This window comes from Octopus sinensis, linkage group LG5 (assembly GCF_006345805.1).
Source record: "Octopus sinensis linkage group LG5, ASM634580v1, whole genome shotgun sequence".
In the NCBI taxonomy this organism is placed as follows: domain Eukaryota; kingdom Metazoa; phylum Mollusca; class Cephalopoda; order Octopoda; family Octopodidae; genus Octopus; species Octopus sinensis.
The window spans coordinates 83,946,767-83,964,266 of record NC_043001.1 but is presented as its reverse complement, the minus strand read 5'-3'; the positions used below and the strand labels follow the sequence as shown (position 1 = coordinate 83,964,266).

Below are 17,500 nucleotides of genomic sequence, written 5' to 3'. Positions count from 1 at the left end.
TCTCCTCTTCAATCCCTCATGCCTGCAGTTGCTTGCTGAGAGTAGGACCATCCACACGGGCTGTACCCACCACATTCACTTACCATTCAACAAAAATACAGAGAGCAGCATTACCTTCTCCATCCTTACTTTTTTTTCTAAGTGGGACTTGATAAAGTCGATGAAGGCTTTATCAACTGCCTTCTCCACATCATCTTCCTTCAATCTACAGGCGCATGCTTAGAGTGGGTCCACTCGCGCAGATCATTCTTGCTAACATTCACCCACCTTACAATAAAATTGCCTGGAAGCAACACATTCCTCTCTAACCTCACCTTCCTTTTCAAGTGCAACTTGAAGAAGCTGATGAGCTCTTAGCCAAAGAGGAGAGTATCTGTCTTCAGCCTTTTCAATCTGGTCCACCATGCAACCTCATTCGCTAAGATCACCAAAGAAATAAGCAGTATCTGCCCCCCTCCCCTCACACCGACCAGAAGAAGGCGGCGAGACGATCTTCACAATGGAATCTGCTGATAGCCGCATCTGCCTTACACATGATAACAGGTGTTCGACATAAACCCACGAGTCAGCAATGCTTGGACATTAAACGAAACCATGCAGAAGAGTTTTGTCGCTCTGTGTGCATTTCGGGCAAGCCTGGCTGACGGCGCTTTCATGCCTGTGGAGTTTATTTACCTGGTAGTACTGACAAGCCATGAATTTCTGAAAATTATCTATGGGCCCCGGCCCGAAAGTCCTCCGGAACACACTAACCAGTTGATTCTCGTCATGCACTTGTTCGCCACTCGGTCGGGCCCCACTTCGGTCACGACACTGACCATGGGATTGCACCTAGAAAGTTACCCTCCCAGGCACAAATCCGGGCAAGGTTGTTTATGGAAGACCAGCAGTCGCCCATGCATACCGGTCTCCCCTCTCCACGCCACTAGTGTTATCCAAGGGAAAGGCAAGGGCCGATACAGATTGGCACCCGTGGCATCGCAACTCATTTCTACAGCTGAGTTAACTGGAGCAACGTGAAATAAAGTGTCTTGCTCAAGAACACAACACGCAGCCCGGTCCGGGATTCGAGCTCACAACCTCACGATCGTAAGCTCGATGCTCTAACCACTGAGTCATGCGCCTTCACATTGTTCGCCGCTAACTCTCAATAAAATGCCAAAGTGGAACTTCCACTGACCACATTGACCGGCTTTCAGAGGGCTGTGAGTACCTGTCTACGCTTGATCCAGAACTGCAACTGTCAAAGAGACGAGCTGCGGAAGAGCGAGTCTAACAAAAGGTGACCACATCTGCTCATCGTCAAGGAAGTGCTGGAGATGTCGTAACTTCAGCGCATGCCCAGTCCTACATTCAGCGGGTGTTGACAACAAATGGAGCACTTGAACAGCGGAACGCGTCCCTTCCCAGAAAGCGGAAAAGTACGCACTACAGTTTGATCAGACGTAAACTGGGGTTGATGTAATCAACGTAGCCTTCCCCCGAACTTGCTGGCCTTGTGCAAAGATTTGAGACCATTATTATTATTATTATTATTATCATCATTATTATTATTATTACCATTTTCCGATTGAATTGCATTTTATTTCATGTTCTGATTGGGTCTCAAGCAGAGACCTAAGGCACGTATATACTAGATGGAGAGAAACTTCTTGAGTTTCATAGACTGTTGGTTTCCCAGAGATCTGGTAAAAAAAATGTGTCAGTGCCTTTCTTGATCATTTCCAGGGCACCTACTACAACAGGGATAGTTTTGGCTTTTAATTGCCACGTCCTAGTTATCTCAATCTCAAAGTCCTTATATTTCGACAGTTTTTCAAATTCTTTTGTTGAGATGTTTCTATCAGTAGGTACTGTGATATGAATTAACCGGCATGTTTCTTGTTTTAGGTTTTTGATGACGATATCAGCTTTGTTATCATTTATTTGCCTGTCTGAATGTATTTCATAATCTCATAGAATGGTAACATTCTCTCCCTCAGTGACTGGCTCTGGATGGTGTTCATACCAGTTCCTAGGGTGCGGAATATCATACTGACGGCATATGTTCCAGTGCAATTATTATTATTATTATTAGTTGTAGTAGTAGTAGTAGTAGTAGTAGTAGTAGTATAGGGGACGTCAGCCCGCGTATTCTTAGAGGGTTACTAGAGAATATGGTTGACACGGGAAAATTTCAGAGTTTCGACGACAGTGTTATCTCTGTCATCTCTTTTAGAGGACTTTCAAGGATTATGAACAATTTCTTAAAGTCCTTTACCAAGAGTGCTTGTTAGGAATAAACTCTACAGATAAGGCCTCATGTGAGCCGCTAGCATCTTGCATTATGCAAAGCATACGAAGAATAGTCAGCTCGTCTATATTCTGCTTCAGTATTCGCACAATGCCGATTTGCGGGACTATAAACCACGAGTGAAATGGTTCTGGGGTCTCAGCCGAGTTCATTGTGCAGGTATCACCTTATATCTTCATAGGCTCGATAAAATAAGTACAAGTAATATACTAGAGTCGCTTCGATATTCTGTATCACTTCTATATAAAATAAATGGTTTTGTGCTCAATCAAAATGACATTACTAGTAATACGCGGAATAAAAAAACCAAAGCTACAGAATAAAAAACAAAAGTTGTTTATTTCATGCATGACTTGAAATGGATTATGAAAGCAAGAGTTCATAGAGTATTGTTATTTTAAACAAGTCAAATGTGAATATACTTACGTCGCGGAATTTGTTTTGTTTCTACAAAGGAAGAGAAATACATTGTTGACAATTGAAATAATAATGGTTAATCTGGAAATAAAATTTATAGTATGAAATCATAGTAATATAGTGAAAACTGTGCCAGCAGTGGTATCAGTTATAATGGGAAAACTCATATAAATTTTAAAACAATTACATAAATACAGGTTTTCTTTATTTGTATCAGTATGATACAGACTAAGATAGTAATTAGATGAAAATGTTTGCTGGATCAGTCTAAAGTACAATTAATGTAATATTATGTATTGTCACAATAAATTATGAAATTAGTCATTGCGATATTGCATAGCACGTACAATGTAATTATATCTTACTATCAATTATAATACTTTCTCACCTCAGAGAAGTTTGATTAAAGAAGAACAGCGAACACAAAAAGGAAAACTATGGGAAGAATAAAGAACTGTTTTAATAAGTTGCCTATCTCTCCATCGTTAGTCACAGCTTTCTGCAGTTAATAGTTGAAGTGATGAAGACAGATTTACTGAAATAGATCGTTATGATGTGGACGGAGTAGTTATGTACTGTCATTAAGAAAAGAGATAGGAAAATACTTCGGTCAGACTTTTTATAGTGCAAAGAATATAAATAAAAATACTAAGGCTGAGCAACAGCTCCGAAATGGGTTGTAATAATATATTTGTTGGAGAACATTAAGATGCTAGAATAAGAGAAGTAAGCAGAAAAAGTGAAATAAATATCAGAGATGCTTTGCCTCACGCAGAAACTTCAGGAGTTACTTAAACAAAAAGCAAATAATTTTATGAGATCTTGTAAAAACTATTACAAGATCTTTTCTCGCAATATTAGAAACCCTTATAAGTCGGTATGACTCGGGAAGGAACTTTACTTTAGCACCTAATTTTCCAAATTATCATGCATATCTGTACATTTTATATCTAGCTGAAGATCATGGCAATAGGGGATACGATATGATATAAAGTAGAATGAAGATACGAGGGGCTGCTGAAATTATTCATTCAACATATTCCCCTCTCAGATTCACACACTTATTGCAGCGGTCCTTCAGTTTTCCTAAGCCCTGTAAAAGAACCCTGTAAAAGCCAGGCCTTTCACGACACCCTTAAAATCCAGGAACTTTTCAGCATCCCCTCGTACTTTTAAGTTTTATGAGATAAACGATCATGGCTAATTCCTTTCAACAAGAAGTTTATGAAAATAGTTTAAAATGGTATGAATGAAAAAAAATTACCTTCTTCAAAAAAATGTTCTTTTACTTTTGAGTTGGCGACAACCATTGATGTTAATGGAGTTACGAAATTATACTGTGACAAAGAAGAAAATTAGGCATTTAGTGAAACAGAGATATTAAAATGAAAACAATACGTGAATGTAATAGATGCAATTCAAACGCTCCACCATCGACATCATATTTCTACGTTTTCACTGCTTGTATATTTTAGGTAGCAACTATCAGCTTCAAGAGCTGTGAAAATAGCTAAAGCCGTAGAGTGCTAGAATAAAGGTAATAGATTATTCACTTTCGTTCATATTGGTTCAATTTTGTCCAACTTTGCCTTTTGTTTTTCTTTAGATAATCCTTTCTTCCATAGGTACAAGGCCTGAAGTTTTGAGGGAGGGGGGGACCAGTCGATTAGATCGACCCCAGTATGTAACTGGTACTTAATTTATCGATCCCGAAAGGATGAAAAGCAAAGTCGACCTCGGCGGCATTTGAACTCAGAACGTAAATACGGAAGAAATACCTATTTCTTTACTACCCACAAAGAGCTACACACAAAGGGGATAAACAAAGACAGACAAATGGATTAAGTCGATTACATCGACCCCAGTGCGTAACTGGTACTTAATTTATCGACCCCGAAAGGATGAAAAGCAAAGTCGACTTCGGCGGCATTTGAATTCAGAACGTAAAGACGGACGAAATACCTATTTCTTTATTACCCACAAGGGGCTAAACATAGAGGGGACAAACAAGGACAGACATAGGTATTAAGTCGATTACATCGACCCCAGTGCGTAACTGGTACTTAATTTATCGAGCTCGAAAGGATGAAAGGCAAAGTTGACCTCGGTGGAATTTGAACTCAGAACGTAACAGCAGACGAAATACCGCTACGCATTTCGCCCGGCGTGCTAACGATTCTGCCAGCTCGCCGCCTTAGAATCTTTAAATAATAACAACTAAGATACATATTGGCTGATTTGTCGGTTGAATGATTTGTATGAATCTGTGATGACGATAACTAATATAAACTAATTAATTTAAACTAATATAATTAATATAAGCCATTTTATTTTTTAAATATAGGTAAATAACTAATTATAACATCCTTTTTACTCACCTTTAGAGCCAAATTAAGAATATCATGTCGCACTTCCTCTGTTCTGTTTTTCTTGAGAAGTTGCTGCAAGGTGATGTAAGCATAAGTCTTTTCGGTAATTTCAGAAAATGACTGAATACTAGTCAAACTGGAATTTTGTGAAAAACCGTCATCGTATATGGTAAAGTCATCTCCATATAATTCTAGTTCCAATATTTCGTTATCACGACCCCAAAAATTTGTCATTGTTAAATTTACTTTTATGGTCGATAGGTATTCTTGCGACAAAACACCGGAAACAACTAATTCTGATCCTTTGAAGTAGTTGCTAAATGATGTAGAACTAGTATTAACGGCACCATCTAAGTAAACAAACGTAATGTCCTTTAATAAAATGCTAGATATTTCTTTATAGAGATTTTCAAATTGGAGACTACTATCAGAGTCTACGTAGATCTTCCCGTTGAAGCCCCCATTTTCCGTGGCAACCTCACGAAGAAATTTACTGTCACAGTCTTCTCCGAAACAAAGGGCAAATAATGAAATCTGTTCGTTAGCTTCTCTGACATTTTTCTTGATAATTTCGACGTCAGTGACTCCTACAGTTGGATCTCCGTCAGTGAGAAAGATGATGATACTTTTCTTTGTAGAGGTTAGAGCAGGTTTATGTTTCTCTATACTTTGAAGGAGAGCAGAGTTGATATTTGTAACTGAAACAAGAGTAAAATTACATATACACACAGAGAAAAATATAACAGAATGCCTGTAACTCAAAGAATTAGGGTTATTAATAAAAGTTTTAATAAAATAAATTTTATAATGATAGCGCGCTAACAATTCTGCCAGCTCACCGCCTTAAACTTTATTATAATAATAATCCTTTCTACTATATGAACAAGGCCTAAAATTTGTGGGGAGGAGCCAGACGATTAGATCGATCCCAGTGCGCAACTAGTATTTAATTAATCGACCCCGAAAGGATGAAAGGCAAAGTCGACCTCAGCGCAATTTGAACTCAGAACGTAAAGACAGACGAAATACCTATTTCTTTACAACCCACAAGGGGCTACACACGGAGAGGACAAACAAGGACAGACAAACGGATTAAGTCGATTATATCGGCCCCAGTGCGTAACTGGTACTCATTTAATCGACCCCGAAAGGATGAAAGGTAAAGTCGACCTCAGCGCAAATTGAACTCAGAACGTAAAGACAGACGAAATACCTATTTCTTTATTACCCACAAGGGGCTAAACATAGAAGGGACAAACAAGGTCAGACATAGGTATTAAGTCGATTACATCGACCCCAGTGCGTAACTGGTACTTAATTTATCGACCCCGAAAGGATGAAAGGCAAAGTCGACCTAGGCGGAATTTGAACTCACAACGTAACGGCAGACGAAATACCGCTAAGCATTTCGCCCGGCGTGCTAACGATTCTGCCAGCTCGCTGCATTAAACTTTATAATAATAAATGTTATAATAAATTGTAATGAAATATAACATGGAGAAACAGTTTGAGACTTGTGTACATAAATATAAGAAATAAATTTTTAACTTACATCCATCGGCTTGGAGTGCCTTAATGTAATTTTTGCCTAATTCTTTGTTAGTATTGTTCGCTATTAAAAATTTGTCCATCATCCATGAAACATCACTACTGAATTTTCCAATGAGAAATGCATCAAGCTCTGGATTGAGTTGATCAAGGATATTTTCCATAGCTTCTTTCAGGGGTCCAATTTTACAACAATACATTGATCCGCTGACATCAAGCATAAATATAATGTGCTTTGGAAGACTTGGTAAGGAATCGGGAGTGAAGAAATGCACAAAGTAGCCATCAGATGCCTGGAAATTTGAGAGCGGAAGGTGGAGGAATAAAACGTTAATGACGGTTTAACTTAATAGTTCACAGAAAAGTTTCCCATCTAATATTTAGTATGGTCTATTACAAATATAGATGGTAATGTTAAGACTGAAACTATATCGCATATATCACCTAAAAGCTCCACGAGGCTTCCGCAGGGGGTAGTGGCGAACCCTGCTGTACTCTTTCACCACAACTTTCTCTCACTCTTTCTTCCTGTTTCTGTTGTACCTGTATTTCAAAGGGCCAGCCTTGTCACACTCTGTGTCATGCTGAATCTCCCCGAGAACTACGTTAAGGGCACACGTGTCGGTGGAGTGCGCAGCCACTTGCACGTTAATAAATGAGCTGCGACGTCACAGGTGCCAAGCTGTATCGGCTTTTGTCTTTCCCTTGGATAACATCGGTGGCGTGGAGAGGGGAAGCTGGTATGCGTGGGCGACTGCTGGTCTTCCATAAACAACTTTGCCCAGACTTGTGCCTCGGAGGGTAACTTTCTAGGTGCAATACCATGGTCATTCATGACCGAAGGGGGTCACAATATGTATAAGTACATACATACATACATACATACATGTCTAACTGTCAGTCTGGTAATTGCTGGTCAGTCTGGTAAATGCCTAACCGTAAGCCTCTATAAGCTTGGATTTTCAGAAAAAACAAAATCAACCGACTCGCACATTACAAATACAGTCTGTTTGCGGAACAGTAGAACAATGTAAAACTTTTCTCAGGTTTAAAATGTGACATAGTTTTCGTTATCTACATTCCATACATACATACATACATGCATACATGCATGCATGCATGCGGTGGACGTCCATATATTTTATGTCTACCAAATTTACTGACAAGACATAGAGTAACAGAGTAACCCAATTTATCGGAAATACATAAATACTTAACGTAGCTCAGTATCAGTTTAGTGTAGTAATTTCAGATAATTCTCGCTTCCTCTGTGTTCAATGTACCGCAGTATTGGATGAAACAGGTTTCAAATAACTCCTAGTTACTGGCCTGACGCTAAGTTAATCATATTCCATACGATTTCAGATTGTTTCCTCAAAAAGTAGTTGAAGTATGGCTGGACGTTTCAGAAAATTTTTGTAATCACAAGGTCCCAGGTTCGAACCTACCACGTGGTATTTTAGGCAAATGTAATGCCCTTAAGAATGGTATGAATACCAATTGGCTTACCCTTAACTAATATTCATTTCTACTCTAAGCACAAGGCGCAAAATTTTGGGGGAGTAGGGACCAGTCGATCAGATCGACCCCAGTGCGCAGCTGGTACTTAATTTATCGACCCCGAAAGGATGAAAGGCAAAGTCGACCTCGGCGGAATTTAAACTCAGAACGTAGCGACGATCGAAATACCTATTTCTATTTCTTTACTACCCACAAGGGGCTAAACACAGAAGGAACAAACAAGGACAGACAAACGGATTAAGTCGATTATATCGACCCCAGTGCGTAACTGCTACTTATTTAATCGACCCCGAAAGCATGAAAGGCAAAGTCGACCTCGGCGGAATTTGAACTCAGAACGTAACGGCAGACGAAATACGGCTATGCATTTCGCCCGGCGTGCTAACATAGAAATATGGAAACATGAGCACACTCAAATATGAGAGAGAGTGTGAGTGAGTGAAAGGTAGAGAGGGAAAGAGACAGAAAGGGAAAAGGTAAAGAAAGAATAAATAAAAACAATTTGTTGTACATGAAGTTAATAACGCTTCTCTTTTACTTGTTTCAGTCATTTGACTGTGGCCATTCTGGAGCACCGCCTTTAGTCGAGCAAATAGACCCCAGGACTTATTCTATTCGGTCTCTTTTGCCGAACCGCTATATTACGGGGACGTAAATATACCATCATCGGTTGTCAAGCGATGTTGGAGGGACAAACACAGACATACAAACATATACACGCATATACATACATACATATATACACATATATATATATATATATATATATATATATATATATATATATATATATATACGACAGGCTTCTTTCAGTTTCCGTCTACCAAATCCACTTACAAGGCTTTGGTCGGCCCGAGGCTATAGAAGAAGACACCGGCCCAAGGTGCCACGCAGTGGGACTGAACCCGGAACCATGTGGTTGGTAAGCAAGCTACTTACCACACAGCCACTCCTACGCCTACAGACAACTATAATATAATTATGATTCATTGTAACTGATAAAGTTATAGTTTTTTCCAGAATATGTTGTTTTGAAGAAATGATGGTGATACATTCATAAGATTGAACAATAGCATGATGAGAAATTATCATAAAAATAATTATCTTACGTATATCAAATTTGAATTATTTTGACGATCCACGTTATATTCCACTCTGAGTAAGCCTGCAACGCCATCTTTGTCTGAAATTTCTTCTTGCTGTTTACGACTTGGGCTGTATTTGATGTAAACCTCTCTACTGCTGGTATACTCAATTGAAGCAGAATCTAGCTCTGTTTGAAAAACAAACATCGTAATATAAATTGATAACAGAGTCGAATAAATATCTATTATTTCAATATCACCAAGCATCATGAGATATAATTTAAACGGCTTCATGGACTATCTAATGTCGACTACAGAACAGTGTCATATTAACTGTGTAACAATGTAAAGCGAACAGCGGCAGAATTAATGTTTACCTTGGGCGAGTAACGTTATGTCAGCGCAGGGCATCTTCACATTAACTATATCGTAAGCAGCATTTTATTACTGTAAGACAGTACAGTATTTAACGAAGGACTGCATACCATTTGATGATTAGATAGTGCAAAGTGTGTACTGCATGATATCTATAGTTGGACAGTCTAGTAAGAAATGTTAGGGAGAGCTGAATAATAGATCTTCAGAGAAGAAACTCCCACGACCTTATGTAAACGTTTTGGCCCAAAACTGTTGAAACACAAAGAAGCCGGGCCACATCCAAGCCATGACGATAACTTGTATAAAAATATAGAGTAAACCAAGCATAAATTAGTTACCTACCTGTGTTATCCGTGATATTCATTAATATATCACCTATAATTTCAGGTACAGACAAATCAATAATGTCTTGAGGTTCCGTAATGAAAACCTCAACTAAAAAGTCATCAATAATTCCACCATTTGACAAATGAATAACGTGCCTATATTTATAGTCTTGTCGTGTCAGAAGTTCTTGGTATGTTAAATTGTAAACTATATCCTTTTGGGGTTCAACGTTAACAGATATATCAAAGACATTTGTGAAGCGGTGTCTGGAAAATGACAGAAAAAGAGGCAAATTATTTTGAAGATATAGTAATTAGAATACTAAGATTAATAAATATGAGGAAAATAATACGTTACTTGACTTCAATATATCCAGCACTCTGCCCTGTTTCAACGGCATGATCGTAAATATTTTTAGCAACTGATTTTTCTTTTACTTCTCCTACAGTCACGTTTCCATCAATTTCCCTACAATCGACAATAAAATTAAGTAAATATAAACAACATTGAAAAAAATCACTAAAATTATTTTAGAATTTTAAAAATATTTGTAACTCCTTTCATTTTGCTCTCTGTGTAACTCTCTAAAAATGTTTATATAGTTATTTCCCTTACAAACCCGAGCAACGCCGGGCGATACTGCTAGTCGTAATATAAATTGATAACAGAGTCGAATAAATATCTATTATTTCAATATCACCAAGCATCATGAGATATGTAATAATCTACAGAAGGACTGCATACCATTTGATGGTTAGATAGTGCAAAGTGTGTACTGCATGATATCTATAGTGGGACAGTCTAGTAAGAAATGTTAGGGAGAGCTGAATAATAGATCTTCAGAGAAGAAACTCCCACGACCTTATGTAAACGTTTTGGCCCAAAACTGTTGAAACACAAAGGAGCCGGGCCACATCCAAGCCATGACGATAACTTGTATAAAAATATAGAGTAAACCAAGCATAAATTAGTTACCTACCTGTAAGCCGTTTAAATTATATCTCATGATGCTTGGTGATATTGAAATATGTAATAATCAAATAAACTTGGCGCCAAAATTAATTATTTTTTAATGTATTTCAGTGGATATTTTAAGTTTAAAGGTTATACCATTTATGAGTTATTCATATAAAAAGAGACAGTTTCTGACCTTTGGGAACGTTTCGAGACATCGTGAGCTTGATGTGTTGGACATTCAAATAGAATATTTATCACGTGATCACGTGACCAACCATGCTATCAGATGTTGCTACACATCGCTGGACAGAATGTGCTTCGCATTGTTTTAGCCTTCAAATGACGCCACCCCACTGGCTAAGCGGGCAGGCCAACAGAAGAAAGAGTGAGAGAAAGTTGTGGCGAAAGAGTACAGCAGGGATCGCCACCACCATCCGCCGGAGCCTCGTGGAGCTTTAGGTGTTTTCGCTCAATAAACACTCGCAACGCCCGGTCTGGGAATTGAAACCGCGATCCTACGACTGCGAGCCCGCTGCCCTAACCACTGGGCCATTGCGCCTCCACAGAATATTTATATATCGACATAAAGGCGAATAAACAGTGGCACCATTTGTGTAGAAATGTGGTTTATTATGGGTTGGATTGTGGAGGAAGTAGTAGGTTGTATAAGAACAGAATGAATTGTTATACTTAGCATATCATCCAATGATCTTCATAACGAAGATGCTAGAGAGGAATGAACCCCAAACACACACAAAATGACCAGAAGGCTTTGATGCCAGGCAATTCAAAAGCTTTCCTAAAGGCAAGTTTAACAATATTGCTTTCAACGGGATTCTTGAATGCGATAGACCAATAGCGGATCACATAGGGGAGCAAATATCTGATATATTTTTCTCTGTGAATGATGTGATGGTTTACATGGTCTTCCATTACTTGAGATATTTGAATGTGAGTAATTGGCAATTTCATTAAGATTGCTATACTTGTGGCTTATTCTAGAGCAATGATTTAAAAACTTTTCCAGTCTATAGCACACTGAACAAGGCACCAAACGTGTTATGGCACTTTTACATACTTCTGCTGCGTAAGAGTTTGGTGAAAGAAGCTTTCTCAGAAACCCTTGTGAGATTGTATGTATAGAAGTTTTTGGTGGCAGTGTGGTAAGTAGCTTGCTTACGAACCACATGGTTCCAGGTTCAGTCTCACTGCGTGGCACCTTGCGCAAGTGTCTTCTACTATAGCCTCGGGCCGACCAAAGCCTTGTGAGTGGATTTGGTAGACGAAAACTGAAAGAAGCCTGTCGTATATATGTATATATATATATGTATGTATTGTGTATATATATATGTATATATATATATGTATGTATTATGTATATATATATGTATGTATTATGTATATATATATGTATATATATATATGTATGTATTATGTATATATATATGTATATATATATATGTATGTATTATGTATATATATATGTATATATATGTATGTATTATGTATGTATATATATATGTATGTATTATGTATGTATATATATATATGTGTATGTATTATGTATGTATATATATATATATATATGTATGTATTATATATATATATATATGTATGTATTATGTATGTATATATATATATATATATATATGTATGTATTATGTATGTATATATATATATATATATATGTATGTATGTATTATGTATGTATATATATATATATATATATGTATGTATTATGTATGTATATATATATAATATATATATGTATGTATTATGTATGTATATATAATATATATATGTATGTATTATGTATGTATATATATATATATATGTATGTATGTATTATGTATGCATATATATATATATATTATATATATATATGTATGTATTATGTATGTATATATATATATATGTATGTATGTATTATGTATGTATATATATATATATATATATATATATATATATATATATGTCAGTATATGTATATGTATGTGTGTGTGTTTGTGTGTCTGTGTTTGTCCCCCTAGCATTGCTTGACAACCGATGCTGGTGTTTTTACGTCCCCGTAACTTAGCGGTTCGGAAAAAGAGACCGATAGAATAAGTACTAGGCTTACAAAGAATAAGTCCTGGGGGCGATTTACTCGACTAAAGGCGGTGCTCCAGCATGGCCACAGTCAAACGACTGAAACAAGTAAAAGAGAGTAAATCCGAAGTCACAAATGATTTGAAGCATATTTGTGTGCAAGAAGCAAAGATTTAAAAGTTAAAATAAACAGCAAATATAATGGTGTTTATAATGTTCTGTTGAAATCTGGGAGGCACGGAAACTTGCAATCTGCACATTATGTCTCTTTTACCTTTTTAATGTTACAGACGATGTAATGTTGGATAAACACTTTCCAGTGGATGGTGATTTCGGGATATTATAAGATGCACTTCTACACAGTTGTACACCAATTACTGGGGTGTTTTGATTTTTATGGAATTTAGTTGTACGTGAAAATATAAAAGGATATGCAGAGATGAATGCTTTAGTCATTCGCTTAGCAGCCTCAGGTGGATCAGAGATAAAGTAGGTTTTCAATCAAGAATAATCGTCATAAAGCAGGCTGAGTTCGATCAATTTACGACGACTTTTTACGTAAACCCACCGAAACCGCATACCGTGCTCTTCGCTGTCATTCTTCTATTTTCCCTCTTATTGCTAGTGTTTCACATATCCAACATATCTGCTGAACATTTTTATATAGAATATTTATTGCAAATCTACTTGTTACAGTCTATGTTTCCCCAAGCAATTCACACAGAAGTTAAATTCAGAAATAGTAAATAATGAAACATTTGTCATTTTTACTGTGCTGCCAGCGTTTTTAACAATGATTTATTTTCATTCAGATTTGTCTCTGAAGTATTGGGTTGTCCGGAAAGTTCGTGCCGATTTATAGTAGCTTATCTTTCGACTTATTTTAGAACATGGTGGAGTCCATAAAATAGGATTTGATTACTCTTCCATTTAGTTAGTTAGTTAATTTGGCTCAAAAGCAAATAGCAAGGCCATGTAGGGGGACATGGAGTTAAGTACAGGGTGGTGTTCATGTAAAGAGTTCAGGCCACTTGAGGTCCAGGGAGGCTTTGAACAAAGCGGTCGTCGGCATCTTCACCATCTCGTCCGGCAGCTTGTTCCACGGATCCGCAACCCGGACGGAGAAAGCTCCTCTCCTTCGATTGAGATGAAATCGTCGCAGGTAGAGCTTTTCGGAATGACCCCGCAGCCGACGCTCTGGAGCAGGAGTGAAGAACAGCTCTTTCGAGAGGTTACACTTTCCGCTTATAATGTTGTGGGCGAGAATGAGATCACCACGGCGGCGGCGTTTTTCAAGAGAATAAAGGTCGAGCGTCCTCAGCCTTTCTTCGTAGGACAAATTTTTGAGACCATGAACCATGCGGGTAGCCAGCCTCTGGACTCTTTCGAGATGCTGTATGTCTTTGAGGAGATAAGGAGAAGAGGCCTGAATCCCATACTCCAATATGGGTCTCACCAGCGTGACATAGAGTGGTAGGAATATGGCTGCTGTGAGCATTCCGAATGACCGTCGAATCAAGAACAGAATTCCGCGTGCTTTGTTGGCAGCATGGACGCACTGGGCCGAAGGCGAAAAGGAGGAATCCACCAAGATACCCAGGTCCTTTACCTGATCGGTCCTCTCCAGCAGCAGACGACCCGGCTCGAAATCAAGTTGAGTTGCAGGAGTAGAGCCGACAGGCAGATGACAGCACTTTGACACGTTCAGACACAGGTCCCAATCGTTAGACCACTTCCAAATTTGGTGGAGGCATCGACGAAGATCCTCTATATTACCGCGAGGAGCGACCAGTTTGATATCGTCGGCAAATAGAAGGGTGTGTTGCGTGAGGTCGTCGAGCAAGTCATTTATGAAGACTAAGAACAACAAGGGCCCAAGCACTGAACCTTGAGGCACGCCACTGCTCGCACTGGAGACGTCGGACCGCGAACCATTAACTTGGACTTGGAAGGAGCGATCTGAGAGGAAGGCACCAACCCATCGTATAATATCCGGATGGAAACTATATGCTTGAAGCTTGACAAGTAATAGGCGGTGGTTTACCGAGTCAAAAGCTTTGGCAAAGTCCAATAAAACGATGTCAACAGCATCACTATCATCGAGGATGCGCGTCACCAATTCTTCCATTACTAGTAAGTTGGTCAAGCATGATCTCTTCGGCACGAAGCCGTGTTGGGAATCAGAGATAGAGGCTGTGTTTAGGAGGTGGAGCATCATACTTTTCTTAAGGATGGTTTCGAACATCTTGCTGATTATTGATGTAAGGGAAACCGGTCGGTAGTTAAGCGGGTCTTCGCGGCTCCCTTTCTTGAAACTTGGGCAGATTATCGCTGTTTTCCAGTCTGCAGGTATAACACCCGTCGCCAATGACATATTGAATAGTCGTGTTAAGGGCTCGCAGATGACCGGAGCCAACGCTTTGATAACCCGTGGGTGTATGCCGTCAGGGCCGTGACCCTTGTTGACATCGAGGCCTTGAATAACACGTTTGACTTCGTCCCGTGTGATGACTAATCGAAGCATTGGAGGTACCGATCTATCAAATGGAGGAGGTTCACGACCATCATCTTGTTTGAAAATAGTTGAAAAATTTAGACCACAGTTTAAGCTATCTTTTCGTGGAAGCAGGTTTAAGTTCCTGTGTTAATTCTGTAACCGTTTGAAATGGAAGATAATAAAGTTCATTTTCGGCACTTGATGCTTTGGGAAACCAGACAAAAATTGCTGCAGCTCGGCTGAGATGTGTTACCCCACCCTCCATATTCACCAGATATTGCTCCTTCGGATTTCCACTTATTCAGGTCTCTGCAGAATAGTCTTAATGGTAAACATTTCAATTCCTTGGATGACGTAAAAAGCTACCTTGATGAATTATTTGCCATGAAACCACCTCAATTCTGAGAAGAGGGTATTTTCTAGTTAAAGCAAAGATGGAGACGCATCTAGCAACAAAATAGTACATATTTGGTTGATTAAAAATGTAATGGCAAGTTTTTATTGATCTTTTACATTCCTTTAAAAATTGGCACGAACTTTCCGGACAACCCAATATTTTGATTACATTTTCCTTTGCAGAACAACTTCCTTCTGGTACTTTCATGTCATCTGGTTTTCCTCTATTGTTCACCTTCAGAACTTCCAGCTGAGAATGAAACTGACGAATCTTGCTAGTATTGATATTTACTAGTAAAAGAAAAGAGATCACGAAAGTCTATAAAGTGTTTTCCGATCAGAAGATTTTTAAAATGTATACACAATTCTTTTTCATCACAGTTCTTATAAGAATGTTAAAAATACAATTCTAGATTTACAAAATAGTCAAGTTTGGTAAATTGCTGTTCTTTCAATAAAATATAACATTTTGGGATCATCAATTGAACATCTGTTATATAAAATCCGTTCCATCTGTCTGTGTGTGTGTTTTCTAGATCTCGGGCATCCTCCATCCGATTGCGCTCAAATTTTATATGTAGATACCGACGGTATCAAGGCGTGTATAAGTCTTTAAAAAATTACAAAAATCGATTCCAGGTGAGAATGTGATCGATAAAGCCGTGGGTACGTGCATTTGTACGCGCAAATACATCAGCTGTCGCGATCGATACTACGCATACGCGAGAAAAATGCACGTACAGTTTGCGCAAAAAAGTCGACTGGCTTGAAATAATGCCACAAAATGCAGTATGTTTAAGAGAGCAAAAAGTAAGATGCAAAAGAGATATTTTCTTCAAACTTGGCATGAAGGAAGGAAAGACTATTTGGTTTCTCAAGAAGGTTTTTTTTTGCCTTAACTTCGTGTAACAAAACCAAAAATTTTATTGAAATAAAGGCATGCTCAATTATTTTTTAATGAAAAGAAAACACTGATTGCTTTTTATTCAGCAGATATGATTCAGCACCGTCCATTGGACGGGGGCATTTTGCTCGTTAATAATATAATCGAAGAGAAAACTAAAAATTCATACATCGCATGGTCCACTTTTCAAGGATTTAAAACAACAGTAAAATAGACTAAAAGTATATATTGTGAAAAAAGAACAATACTTACATAGAAAAATTCGATATAAATGAATTATGCGGCATCATTACGTGGAAGTCTGCGCTGACTGAAGAATTGTACGGGTTATAATATTTCATGGAAACCAGAGTGGTAGCAAATCGATATTTAATATCGCTGATTACATGAATGGATTTCAGGGTTGCTTTCTGAAAAGAAATCCAAGAAATATCGTTAGTATAACAATAAATTTACTGTTAACATTTATGTAACATTTCGTTTTTGGATTTGGTTTGCAAGATTCTTTATATGAGTTCGTATGTTGAAGCATATTCTGTTGTGTCTGGGGAGAGTCATTTTTTTTTTTTGTGCCTTGTAATGTAACACACTCACCGGTAAAATTTCCACTTATTTCTTATTTTTATTTTCCTAAAATAAGACTGCTGATAAGGTTGCAAGACGTAACGAAAATTTTAGGAAAATAGAAATAAGAAATAAGTGGAAATTTTACCGAAATTT

The 17,500-nt window shown here is 38.0% G+C and overlaps 1 protein-coding gene across 1 annotated transcript in view; it reads right to left on the bottom strand.

Annotated features, from left to right (window-relative positions):
- The window catches only part of LOC115212199 (inter alpha-trypsin inhibitor, heavy chain 4-like), a 36,661-nt gene that overhangs the window by 10,127 nt on the left and 9,034 nt on the right, over nt 1-17,500 (bottom strand). The window contains exons 2-9 of the mRNA XM_036502788.1: nt 17,033-17,190; nt 10,296-10,406; nt 9,954-10,204; nt 9,258-9,421; nt 6,632-6,920; nt 5,089-5,777; nt 3,975-4,047; nt 2,720-2,740 (exon numbers count right to left, since the gene is read on the bottom strand). Of these exons, the coding sequence (XP_036358681.1) occupies nt 2,720-2,740; nt 3,975-4,047; nt 5,089-5,777; nt 6,632-6,920; nt 9,258-9,421; nt 9,954-10,204; nt 10,296-10,406; nt 17,033-17,190 (1,756 nt within the window). The remainder of the gene's footprint in view (nt 1-2,719; nt 2,741-3,974; nt 4,048-5,088; nt 5,778-6,631; nt 6,921-9,257; nt 9,422-9,953; nt 10,205-10,295; nt 10,407-17,032; nt 17,191-17,500) is intronic.